Here is a 13,000-nt window from a genome sequence, read left to right as displayed (position 1 = left end):
TTGTAATAGGTGTTTCTTTCAGATATTGGTATTAATTTGTCAGTTTTATTTTAGTGACTTAGGACAAGTTTTGCATTGGCAACTCCATTAAATATCAGAAATTAAATTCTGAAAATCCATTTTACATTGAGCTGTTCAGGACTGCTGAATTTTATTTCTAGTAACCTAGCCTGCCAGATACCTGACTTTCCATCTCAGGCCAAAGTAAATCTGCCCTAAAATTTCCCTTGAGATTCTTCATATTTACCTGTGATTCGACCTGTAAATTACCTTCCTGAGCTAGCCTCTTGCGTAAATACTGTGTCAAACAACAGAAGTCACTGGGCATAATTAAGATACAATACCATATGGCAGCAGGATTCATCTGTTTTTTTGGGGGATTCAGGTCAAGCTTTTGGAAACGGAGCCCTAAGGAACTAACAATTTTGGTGCCCTCTGCTGGTCCTTGTTTCTGATGTCAGCTTGAAAAATATTTTAAAAGCTCCTAAGTCTGTCTTGAGAAATTTAATCCTCAAACATCTACCTGGTGATAGAGGAACACTCAACAGTCCCATACGTGCACATTGTGTTGCAGCTGTTGTGTTAGGTATTCCATATAACACTTCTGGAACAGTATAGCGTTGAATAGAGACCATCTTAAATAGGATTGTGTAAATATGGATTTGATAAGGGAATTACTTAAGGTATTTGTGATGCTTCTTCACCTGTACAGAAAATTTCTTTTCRAAAAGCTTAGTGTTATGACATGATTTCTTTCGTGCTCCCTTTTTTAGTTTTGTTACTGACTGTCCCTGGAATGGAGGAAACCACCTCAGAGGCAGACAAAACCCTCTCCAAGCAAGGATGGGACACTAAAAAGGTAGAAATTTCATGTTTCAAAGCATAGAGCATTTATTTGTCTACACACAAGCATTTATTTGTCTACACACATTTGGGTAAACAAATGTTCTAAATATTGCTAACCAAAACAAACTACTTGCCAGGATTAGAGATTAAGTGCTATATTTAGCTGCAAATCACTTGCACACAAACTGCCTTTCTGATCTAATGTGTGGCATGCCTCAAGCGGCAGTGATGATACATCTCTTCTGAAGAGCTCCATAGAATCCTTCCKTACAAATGTATTAAATTTACTGATTAAAATTTATCCTAAACATTAATTTCTGACAATACCGTTACCTTTAAAGTATATTTTCTCTATTTTAGACAGGATCTTCAAGACCTAAATCATGTGAAGTTCCAGGAATCAAGTAAGCTTTCAGCTTTTTCCCCCTTTTCTGAGCATTGTGATCTTTAAAAAGTGTATTGTAGCTTGGAAGTCCTCTTACTTTGGAGTTTTCTCCCCTGTTTAGCATCTTTCCATCAGCCGACCAAGAAAACACTACCACGCTGATTCCTGCTACACATAACACGGGTGGCTCCCTGCCAGACCTGACCAACATCCATTTCCCTTCTCCTCTCCCAACACCATTGGATCCTGAGGAATCCACATTCCCAGCCCTCAGTAGCTCCAATAGTACTGGAAATCTTGCTGCCAACCTGACTCACTTGGGCATCAGCACTGCCAATCAGGGTAAGGCTGTAAAAGAGAGATTTGTGCATAATATGGCACTTGTCTGACATAACCCGAGTTGCGTTTTGTCTTGCTGTTTCACATCCCAGGTGACTAAGTCACTGCTGATTGACCAGGGCGATCACCAAGTATTGTCTTTTGGGCAGTCAAAATGATATTAAAGCCTTTGCAAGGCACAGAAAGCATAAATGCCCTTGACTGTTTTGCAGGAACTATGTGCATTGTACAGACATGCCCTCAGCAGCCCCGAGAAAAGGTGGGGGAAAACACCTGTTAGGTTTTAAAGAAATGCCAAAAACGTAGAGTACGTTTGTGCATTTGAGTGTGTTGGTTCATGACACGTTCCATGAGACAGTGTTGATTTTGAAAACATGCTACGGGAAAGCAGGCAGCCTTCATAATCTGCTCAATTTTAGCCAGTTTGCCTGCTGGCTCCTTGGCAGCCTGGACTTCCTGGCTCCCTGGCAGCCTGCCTGGAAGCCTTGAACAGTTGCCAGGTGCCTAGGAGCTCCCAGGCTCTTGTGAATTCCTCCTTTCTGGCAGCTCTAGAACAGCTCACTAGCTGGATTGTCCTGAAACCACTTTCCAGGGTGTCTCAGTTCTCCAGGGCGAAGGAGAAAATAGGAAACATTTTATGGCAGATTTCAAAACCTCAGTGCTTTTTTATTTAAACAAAATGACGATGCTCTAATTGTCAACCCCAAGAAACTTTGCTGGGARGGACTATCTTCTGTTGATGATCTCCTGTTGGATGCATCATCTCCATCCTGTCAGAAACTACCCTTGCACTGAATAGGGTCCCAGACTGTCCCGTTCTTTGGCATTTTTTACTTATTTCCTGGGTGATGCTTATTTTGCTGTTTCACTTAAGAATTGAAGCTTTGTAGCTCCTAAAGGCACCACAACGTTTAACTGCCAGATAGCTTAAGGAGATGTTTTTTCAGGTGTTGTTGGCCTTGTGTCTGTAGTTTTATCTCTTCTGGGCCATATGATAATGGAAAYGAGTGGAGACATGTTTTAGAATGGCTCCAAGAATTGCTCTTTAGTTGAGCTGTTGTAAATGCAGATTCTTATACGAGCTTTGCTGCCTCAATTCCCTTGCTAATCTTAAACATAGTTTGTGCTAGGTCACAGCTCTTTAGAGTGTGAAGAATATTTCCTGCCTTGCTGTGCATTAGTATGCTTTCAAAACTAGAGTATTTCCTGTGTAACCAGTTTTCTTTGCATAAATAGATTTTTTTTAATGTCACAAGTGCCCCTTGCTTAGTCTTGTCGCATGCTCTGTTTTCTTATTCCTGAAGCTTGAACTCTTAGAAAGAAAACAGAAGTGGTTCCTTGACAATGTGCAACCCAAAGGGTGTATAAGCCTTGTTAGCATAGGCACATTCAGCACTAAATGCTCAGCATTAAGTATTTCTAGGCTCCAGTCATTCATCGTTTATGTCATTACCTCCATACAGGTCTCAATAATCCATTGCTCTGCTCCCATCTAAGCTGTTTTTCCCCTTCCCAACAGGAATGACAACAACGCCAGCCCCGTCCCAGCAGCACCGTCAGCCGACCGTCAGCCCCCTGTCCTTGAGTGCAGACTCCCGGCGACCACAGTCACAGCAAATGTCTCCTACGCTTTCCCCCTTGTCACCAATTACTCAGGTAGGAACTGGCTTGGAGAAGGAAAATTTTAGACCACAGTTGATTTTGTTTCACTCTACCTAGGGAGAGGCTAGCTGTAACTTCATCTTTCTTGCTGTATAACTTCATTCCTTAAAGGTCTTCATTAATTCTGTGTCTTTATTTCTTTTTGTGCTTTAAAAAAAGGTTGTGTCCTTTAAAAATGGGTTGTAGAGGTTGTGGATTTTGCTTTTACTGTGGCAGATCCTTGGCAAACGCCACGAAGACACTCTTAGGGACACAGCCTCAAAGTCGGTCATGAAATTTGGAAGGCGTTTCTCTAGCTCGAGAGAACTCGAGTTCTCTCAGGTTCTGAGTGCAAAATGTAGAAGTTTTCCCGTATTTGATTTCATGACTGACTGGGTTGTCAGTTCCTGACGTTCAGCTGGGCTTTTGGACACAGTGGGTGTTTTTAGTACATTGAAAACGATACGAACTCCCTTGAAATGTGTTCTTGGCCGTTTTAAACGTGATTTGTAAATGCATTTTGTTTATTTACTTGAAAAAAATGTTTGCTATAAATACAAACGTGGTAACTTCTGGAATTGCTTAGTCCTATTTAACTGATTTCAGATAAATTAAGAGGAATTATCTGCCAGCCTCCCTTGTCTTGTTTCCTCTCTTSAAGGCCGTGGCTATGGATGCATTGTCTCTGGAACAGCAGCTTCCCCCATACCCGTTTTTCACCCAGACAACTTCACAGCAACAGCAGCAGCCCCAGGTGGCCAGTACCCTGCCTCAGAACACCCCCTTAATGCAGACCTCGGGTCTCCAGCGAGGGACCCAGCTCCCCCCTCTCTCTGTCACGGTACCTTCCACCATCCCGCAGTCGCCTCCGGGGAGCCAGAGCCAGCCCTCCATGGGAATAGACATCAACTCGGTAAGTTTGGGCACCCCTGAGATGGGTCAGCAAATGTGCCGTGGAGCATCAGCCCTCCTCATAATTCCAGAAGAGTCTCCAGTATGCATAGAATGGTTGCATTGAACCAATCTTTGTGTTTTAAGGACAAAAACTGATTTTATTATGTTCTTAGGGTGGCCATAGYTTCCAGCTGTGCCCCTTATAACCCCATACATCTGATTAGACTGAGATAGAAGCATTTTTCTTTTTCTTTTTTCATACCTTGCTGCTGCACAGATGCATTTTCAAGGCATTAAATGTAACGCACTTTCAACATGCTGCGTGTTACAGACTCAGGATAAGGAGTTAACAGGACTTAGGTAAATCTAACAATCTAACGTATTCAAAAAGCTGGAGGAAATCAGACACAGGATAGCGTTTCTATATTTAGAACACTTCCGTTTTAAGGAATTTGTAGCATACGTTATTATCCTCAAAAATTAGATTTGTGGTGCCTGCTTGCAGATCCCCCTAAGGAATGGAGTGTAATACATATTGTGATGATTTACGGACAGATTTTTTTTTTGCTTGCTTGTTTTACTGTGGTCTGTTGTGAATTGTTCTGCCTTTTTCCACATCTGAAAATCCCAAATGCAGACCAGGAGAGGATAACAGGGTAGCCAGGGAGGAAGTTCATGGCTCATTCTCTGGGCATTCTGCTCGGCATTAAAGGCTTTTACATGTCTGACCGGTTGTGTTGACCTGGCAGTGTTGCAGTGACACTAAGTGGTTTGGTCATSAGAAGAGTTCATTCTCTATTGATCTGATATTGAATCACAAATTTCATTTGGGGGTTGAGATTTTAAGTTTATGCTTCTTGAAAGAATCTGCTCTTCTCTCCATAGAAGGGAAAGAGGAAGGACAAATCTGGCAGTGGRAAGGATGTTTGACCCATTCAAACGTGTCTGAATATTTTGATTCTTATAGTTACCAAGAGTTACCAATACAGATTAATCTGATTTTCATTCTTTGCTTTCTATGTTGCTTTCCTCATTCTCAGCTTCTTTATGACCTTAGCTTTTCAGGGCCCTCCGTTTACCTTTTAAAGCAACTGAAATTGGACATGGGTAAACTTAAATCAGATTTTTCAGAAAGCCACTTGAGCTGTGGGACAGTCTCACAACTCTTACACAGCTGTTTTTCCTTAAAGCAATATTGAAGTACACTTTCCCCTACTTTGGATGTCTGTTTGGAGGGCAGAAATGCATATAAGAAATATTTTCTTGATATCCGTAGAATTCTGTGTCAAAAAGCCCTGGATTACAGGTTTTCCTCAATCATCTGTTGGTTTCTAAGGGCAATATAGCAGACAAAGAGCTCTACTTACTATTTATGTTAATTAGGATGACATTCTATTCAGATGCCAGTAAGATTATTCATTTGTTCAGATCCGGGGGTCTTTGCCAAAAAAACAAAGGAAAATCTTTGAAAATCTAGTCTSAGGAAGACTGAGAACAGTGTTAATGTAGCTAAAATAAACCTACAGGACAGTGTGGATTCTCAGACCACGTCTGTTTCATGTACTGGCCTAAAGTGCCAGATAATTCCCCKTAGCCTGGGTGTGAAATATAACAAGGATTTCCTAAGCAAGCCCTACAGAAATGGAGAATGTGGCCATGGCAGTTGAATTTCAAGTGAATTCCTTTTGGGTTATTCCCAGATTTGGAGACTACTTTTCCATTAAATTGTTGGCTGACCAGATTTTTTTTTTCCCCCTAACTAAACACAGCTGAAAACAGAGGAAAAAGAGATTTGGAGAGTTTTCCTTGTATGGCAGCCCTGCCCTGCTCTTAGGTGGGCAGTCAGACACRAGCCCCAGTGAGACCTTAACCCTTTCCTTTTAGCGACCTCATTCCCAGCACTAGGGCCTTCATAGCTACCCGGGATCGCTGAAGATGATGGTTCCTCAAGCTGTCCACCAGGAACGTGTAATTCTCCAGCTTTCCCTCACTGCCGTGCTCTTTAATTCTGTGTTGTTCTGTAGGCTTCACTCCAGCAGTACCGCAGTAATGCTGGATCCCCAGCCAACCAGTCTCCCACCTCTCCTGTCTCCAATCAAGGCTTCTCTCCTGGCAGCTCCCCTCAAGTAAGGGACTCTGTGCTTCCCCAGGCCTCGCTTCTCGTGTTCGCTTCCAGTCTCTCCATCACTGACCCATAGTCCTCWCGCTGTCACTGTGTGTGCCTCATGCATCACTGATGTCTCATCTCGTTGGCAGTTCCATTCAGAGCCAGAGGTTTTCAATAGCTGGTGAATTGCCTTTTTGGTGATCAAGGCTATTACGTGAACGCTATTAAAGTCCAGTTATTTTGGAGGGGAGCAGGGTGGACAAAAGCTCCAGGTGGATCCCTCTCCGTAACAGCATCGCTTAGGGTTGGACACATGAGGTTGGGAGGATAGGGACAGGAAGGAAACTTGCTGAGTGCCCCCAGCAGCAGAATAGCTTCTTGCTGCACTAAGTGCCACTTATGACCCAGTGCCTTTGAACCAAGGCCTTTTTTCASCTGGGAAAGAAAATGCAGCAAATATTCTTAAAATTAGCAACTGTGTCTCATGGCTTGAAAATAATGGGTTAGCAAACATGCCTTCTTGCATACTAGATGTTTTTTCATCCTKTGTATATATAAATTGCTCATTTTGCATCCTATATATACAAGTCAAATTGGATATATATGTAAAGCTGTGAAGGGAAACTTTTTATGTGCTATTTGCAAGATAGTTAAGAAACAGCAAGGCAGTTTTGGAGGTACCCCTTAAGTAAAGGAGCTTAATGCAGTTTTGGTACAAAAATCTAGCRTTGCAAGAAGGCAGCCAAAAGGCTTTTCCCAAATCCCACCTATAGTGACAAGGTGTAGGAAATTCTTACGGAGCATCACAACAGAGTCTGAAAATACATATTCTGTTTCATCATTTAATGTTGAAGGCTGTAAGAAGGATCCTATGTAAATAAGTGCTGCCCCTTCCTGGCTGCAAAGCAGAAGCTTCGTCTCTCCTTGCCATTAGCCAGAGACAGGTCGCTGGTAAGCTCAGTAACAGCCTGAGTGTCAGGATTGTCCGGATTTTTTTTAACCYGTGCTCAGTGGCTTCTTAACTTCTTTCCTCTGCTGCTTCTGCCACTTGTGCTGTGTCCTGTGTGTGGCCCAGGGACAACGAGCAATTTTACTTCTCTCGGCTGTCGTGTAGAGCAAAGCAGCTGCTGGCCCTGCTGCAGTTCTCAGGGTCCAGGTGGCACCTGGGCAGCCCATTTGATTTGATTCTGATTTTCTTCCCCCCTTGACTTCTCAATAACCCTTTCTCGACTTTATTTTTGCCCACAGGCTTGATGCCACCGCTCAGTGCAAAGTCCCAGAGCGCAGCAGGCTCTCTGCAGCGGAGCACAGAGCTTAGTGTGCAGCACTGCTGGCATGTGTGCTATCCTCTGAAAAGAAGCTTTACGCAAAAGCTGTAGGAAAGCACCAAAAATAGCTTTTTTTTTTGTTAATAAATTAAAGAAATTTTTGTTAATAAATTAAAAGAAAATAGCTTTTTTGTTCATAAATTAAAAGTAGCACAGTTTTCCTGCCTCTGTCAGGGAGCCCAAAGGTAGTAGTGTTGAGAGCTCTCTGTCGTAGTGGATCTTTTAAGATTGTAAATACTAAGCGTGGAGAGAAGCCATGGGCGAATTAAACCAGATTGGAAGTAAAATCTGGGTTATGATTATGGGGGCAGCGTGCAAACAGCAAGATCCCTTAGCCACCAGCATGATGTGCCAGCAGCAAAGGCAGGTTGGTTACAACCTCAGAGTACACCCGGTGGGGAACAGTCTGGCACCGGCTGAGAAGAGCAAAATAAAGTAGGGGTGACCGGGGAGGTGTCTTGCATTTGCTCCTGTTTCTCCCCTTCATTTTAGGTTAAATCACTCCCCTTCATTTTAGGTTAAATCACTTTGCAGTATCTCGATACGAGCGGCGCATTCTCAAACCCGAGATCTGTGGTTTGATTTTTTTATCACGTATCTCATTCACTAGAAGTTCCTTCTCATCTTTCCCCATCTCCAAACCTCCTTGCTCTTGTGTTTTAGATGGTCGTTGCCGCTCTACGAAGGCCTTCCTGTGAAAACCCGGCTTGAAAAGCTCTGCTTGTAGCCCCCAGCTTTGTGTTTGCATGGCTTTTCATTGCCGGCGGCTTGTTTATGACTACTTGGCTTTTCTCCTCTAACACCTGGCCTACTGTTCCAATTAGAGAGAAAATTGCTTTTTTAGTAGGATGGCTGAATACTGGATAATATGGTATGTATTTGCAGACCAGCAATTTAAGGCAGGGATTTTGTGGTTTGGGTTTTTCCTTTTTCCTTCCAGTCACCACATCATTAACCCGAGAAGATGTACTGTTGACAAAACAGACCTCATCTAGTGTTTTGTAGGCGCTGGTGTGAGCAAGGTGTTTTTCCCCGGAGTTGTTGATAAATTATTCCAGGACTCCGAAGTGTTGAAGTAATGTTGTTTCCAGCTGATTTCCTTGGGGAGCTGCAGTACTTACAACGGTAATAACCGAGACACTTTAGAGCAGAGGGAAAAATAGAGGCCTCTGCGTTTTGTTAAGGGTTATTAATACAGACTTGCACAAATGGATTTTGGCCTACTGTTCATTATTTTCCGTGTTACCCAACTTCTTAGAATGGGAACAACGTGTAGCGGAATACAGGAGTTTTCATGTGTACCCTACTTTGGGAAAGCTCCTGTAAAAATGAAATGGCTCAAATTAAAGGAAAAAAAATGCCACTTTGGTCCTGTTTGGAGCCCTGGTGGCRGTGCTGCTGCTGTGACCTGGCTTGGCTTCGCAGCGTGACGTCCCAAAGGACACATTTATCGTTGGAAAAGCTCTAAAAGCTCCCATGGTTTGGAGACCTTGCCTGCCGTATAGATGAGGATACGTTTGCCACGATAGAATTAGGCTACCCAGAGCTTTCCTGAGCCAGCTCTGTGGTCAACCTCCTTTTTTTTATTTTTTAAGTGGCATAAGTAACATCTTGAAGTAGCGCTGACGTGTAAATCAACATGTAATCATGCAGGAAGAGGCGAGTGGTTTAAAGAAGAAAAAAAGGTGTTTTATTATATGAAATATAAATTGGCAGTAGTGCTTTGCTTTTCTCTCATCAGGTACCGTGTTGGACTTCATGCTCGTAGGCCTATCTCGGGACAGGGCAGTCACAGTAACTGAGAGGAGTGGAGGATATATTGGAAAATAAGTTCCATTTTAGGAGAATCTTCCACTTTACTTGTTTCTCACCAGGCCATTCAATAGGGTATAAATGACAGGGAGACAATTCCTATTCTGTGGTCACAGTTCCGACAGTTCAGAAAGGCACAGTAAGGTGAATCCCATGAAGGAAATCTTTTTTGGTCCATAAAATCCTGGATTTGGCTCAGGCACTCGTCCCTGACAAGGATTCACAGGCTGGTGCCGGCCATTCCCAGTGTCCTGCTCCAAAATCCGGCACCAGGAAGCTGCTCACAGCCTCTTTTGGCTGTTGTGCCCTGATCCAGCAGCATTTGTCTTCCCAAAGTGTCTTCTGTCCTTCCACACACTAGGCTCTTGTTTAAATTCATGTGCTGCTTAGCTTTTCTATGGAGGAAGTTCGTAGCCTTAGTGTCTTAATGTGTAGACAAAACAGCTGGAAAATGCTATGCAAGGTATTTACATTTTTTTCCCCTAAGACTGATGCAAACTTTCCATGGAAATTGGCTTTTATGGACACCGGCTTTGCCGGAGGCTCTTTGCGAGTAGATTCTTTTGTTTATTTGTTTTCAGCTGGAATTTCAGAACTGTTTGTTGATAGTTTTACGTATGTGCTTTCCCGATCTGGCCTCAAATTCGTGGTCGCCTTCAAATAACGCACAAATGATGGAGAATAACCAAGAGAAGCTCGATGGGCTCGAGGGGGCTGCGGAGATCCACAGAGTTTCCAGCCTCGGAGCCACCCATTCCCAGGCTTTGCCCGTGCCGTATCCCAGCCCCGGCGTGCTGGCCATCCCCCGTGTCACCCAGCACCCTGTCTGCATCCATAATCCCAAGTTTTCCATGTCGTGCGTCCCCTGTGAGGCAGTTTGGTGGGCTCCCTGCCTGTTCCTTGTGCTSCTGCAGGGCAGCAGCCTGCCCGGGGCTCCGTGTTGCGGGCGATGATCCATGTGTGTGATGAGCTGGGTCGGGCGCCGGTGCCCGGCGGGCAGCTGGAGACGCTCGCACACCGTGGGGCCGCCTCTTGTCAGACACTTGCACCATAAAGACTCTGTTTTGTTTTCAGCATTCTTCCATTCTGGGCAGTGTATTTGGTGACTCCTATTATGATCAGCAGATGACAGCTAGGCAGGCTAATGCCCTATCCCATCAGGTGAGCAAATTCATCTCCRATTTTCAGCTCTGTCTCAGCCACGTTCAGCTTAAAATAGTATAATTCAACTTGGGATTAATTTCTGGGGGCTCACGTTTGGTTCATGTTTTCAGTTTGCAATACTCAGGTGCTCCCCTTGCTTTTCTTTTCTTCCTCCCCTCTCTTCCTCCCTCCTGGCCATTCGAGCAGATGTTTTTCAAGGTGTTCTGCCAAGTCTGTGGGATTAAAAATAATGAAAATAACAAAACCATTTCTGACAGTTGTTCCCTTTGGGAGGGTTTCACTTGTAGGTGGTAACAAAAATGTACTTCGGAAATTGGCCAACAAGCTGCATTTTGTACCCAAAGTGACCAGCAAAGRCGGCCTCATCTGGCCGGCCGGTTCACCTGATAAGTGTGCTCTTGTAGCAGGGGAAAAAATAGATGTTTTTGGAGAGATAAAGCTCTCTATGGGCAGATACCTGCTTCAGTAGCATGAATTGTTTGCCTTGCTTTGGTTTTCACTTTATTTTAAAACTATCTTTGCTTTTGTTCTTATGCTTTTGAAAGCGACAGTTTTGTTTTGGYATCCGCCCTTCCCTCCTCCTCTTGCCCTCTGAATTTGGCAGTGACCTATTCTGGAAAGCGAAGTGGAAAACGGACCATGTTTTGATGAGCAAAACTTAAAGATGAATTTGTTWGCCTGTGTTTTTCACTGTCGTTTCCCATCCGCGAGGCCTCTTAAGTTGTCGTGCTCTCTTTCCTGGTGAAGCAATAACTCGTTTGTACCTTGGTCTCTTCAGCTCGAGCAGTTTAACATGATCGAAAACGCCATCAGCTCCAACAGCCTGTACAGCCCGTGCTCCACGCTCAACTACTCGCAGGCGGCGATGATGGGGCTCACCGGCAGCCACGGCAGCTTGCAGGACTCGCAGCAGCTCAACTACTCCAGCCATGGAAACATCCCCAACATCATTCTCACAGGTAAGGCCGTCCCCGACGCCGCGGGCAACTTGGAGCCTTCCTGCTCGTGGGTTTAGTCCGCATGGCCTGACCATAGCAGTGCCTGGAGCCGAAGCGGGGATGCTCCTGTTGATGGCCGTGTTGCRTCCCGAAGGACTTTGTGGTGTTGTCTTTGGTGGCCAGTCTGGTCACGGCTGGATGTTGGAAACCATCTTTGCACTGAGCAAAGGGCTCAGTCCATATTTCAGCCTGTGCCTCTTGCTGATCATGGAAACCAGGGCTTTCGGTGCTGGGTTTACAGGGCAGAGGAGCCTGCAGCGACACCAGTTCGCAGGCCAGAATATATGAATTTTCCTTKGTACGTTATGTGTCGTTGTCATGGTTTGGAGATCTCTGACAAAGCTGTAATCCATCCAGATGGATGTAAGGTTAAGTTTTTCCCTTCTGAGCTTCAACCTCAGCTCGGAAAACTTATTCCAGGTTTTTTTGCAAGCTGTTTTATGGCTTTTACGCCGCCTCAAGAGGAGGTGTTTGCTCAGGGCCTCTCTCTTCCCCTTCCCTGCAGTGACAGGCGAGTCTCCTCCCAGCTTATCAAAGGAACTGACGAGCTCTTTGGCGGGCGTGGGGGACGTCAGCTTCGACACGGATTCCCAATTCCCCTTGGATGAACTCAAAATCGACCCTTTAACCCTGGATGGACTGCACATGCTCAACGACCCCGACATGGTCCTGGCCGACCCCGCCACGGAGGACACGTTCCGGATGGACCGGCTGTGAGGCCGCGCGCGCCCCGCGCTCCGCCTCGTCCCTTCCCTCCTTTGCACTAGAAGGGGCGTCCGGGGGCGCAGGGGGAGGCCGCGGCGCCGGCGCATCCCGCTCCCTCGCCCGGCCCCGCGGCAGCTTCGCCCTTCCCGGCGGCGCCGCTCGGTGACGGCCGCTCCGTAGAGCCCAGCGCTTGCCCCTGCCCGCGGCCACGTCCCTGCCCTGCCCCTCGGCCCGCCTGCTCTCATGCCCTGAGCAAACCCATGTCCTGGAAAAGCAGCCCGGCAGCCCAGCGGCCTCTGCAGCTCCTCCCAGCCAGAGAAAAAGGCAGAAAAACAACTGTAAAAACACTATTTCCAAACTTTTATATATATATATATATATATATATGTAATGGATATATTTATATATGTATACATATATATATAGCATTTCTGAGCACACAAAAAAGTAATATAATTCATTACTTGATTAGCGTGGAAGGAAGGATCAGAACCTTTTAAAGCAGCTAAGAGATGTAGGAGACTTAACCTGCAGAGCACATTTCTAATCTTTACTTTGTGAGAGATTCCTGGGCAACAGGAAGGGCATTTGCACAGCGATGCCTGGCTCAAATCATGAGGACTATTTTTTATTTTTTATTCTTATCATTACTTATTCTGTTACCATTATTTATGATTTTTTTTTTTWATTTAAGTATTTGGATATTAGACAAGTAGCTAAACTACATACCGCCAATTGAAGCACTCTACGTAATACTTGTACAGTACATCTTTTTGTGTTT

At 44.8% G+C, this 13,000-nt stretch overlaps 1 protein-coding gene across 3 annotated transcripts in view; it reads left to right on the top strand.

Moving 5' to 3' along the window:
- Positions 1-12,318, top strand: part of CRTC1 (CREB regulated transcription coactivator 1) — a 33,708-nt gene extending 21,390 nt beyond the window's left edge. For 2 of the 3 annotated variants that reach the window (XM_026038890.1, XM_026038889.1), the window contains 9 exons: positions 774-859; positions 1,207-1,250; positions 1,353-1,573; positions 3,090-3,226; positions 3,873-4,124; positions 6,130-6,231; positions 10,427-10,513; positions 11,295-11,475; positions 12,020-12,318. In XM_026038890.1, the coding sequence (XP_025894675.1) occupies positions 774-859; positions 1,207-1,250; positions 1,353-1,573; positions 3,090-3,226; positions 3,873-4,124; positions 6,130-6,231; positions 10,427-10,513; positions 11,295-11,475; positions 12,020-12,231 (1,322 nt within the window). In that variant the 3' untranslated portion in view covers positions 12,232-12,318. The remainder of the gene's footprint in view (positions 1-773; positions 860-1,206; positions 1,251-1,352; positions 1,574-3,089; positions 3,227-3,872; positions 4,125-6,129; positions 6,232-10,426; positions 10,514-11,294; positions 11,476-12,019) is intronic. The other variant, XM_026038891.1, reaches the window with a different exon arrangement.
- Positions 12,319-13,000: the final 682 nt, after the last annotated feature.

This window comes from Nothoprocta perdicaria, unplaced genomic scaffold (assembly GCF_003342845.1).
Source record: "Nothoprocta perdicaria isolate Ctin4 unplaced genomic scaffold, notPer1 scaffold_218, whole genome shotgun sequence".
Classification (NCBI taxonomy): domain Eukaryota; kingdom Metazoa; phylum Chordata; class Aves; order Tinamiformes; family Tinamidae; genus Nothoprocta; species Nothoprocta perdicaria.
The sequence above is the reverse complement of the archived record's forward strand: the minus strand, read 5'-3'. Positions and strand labels throughout refer to the sequence as shown.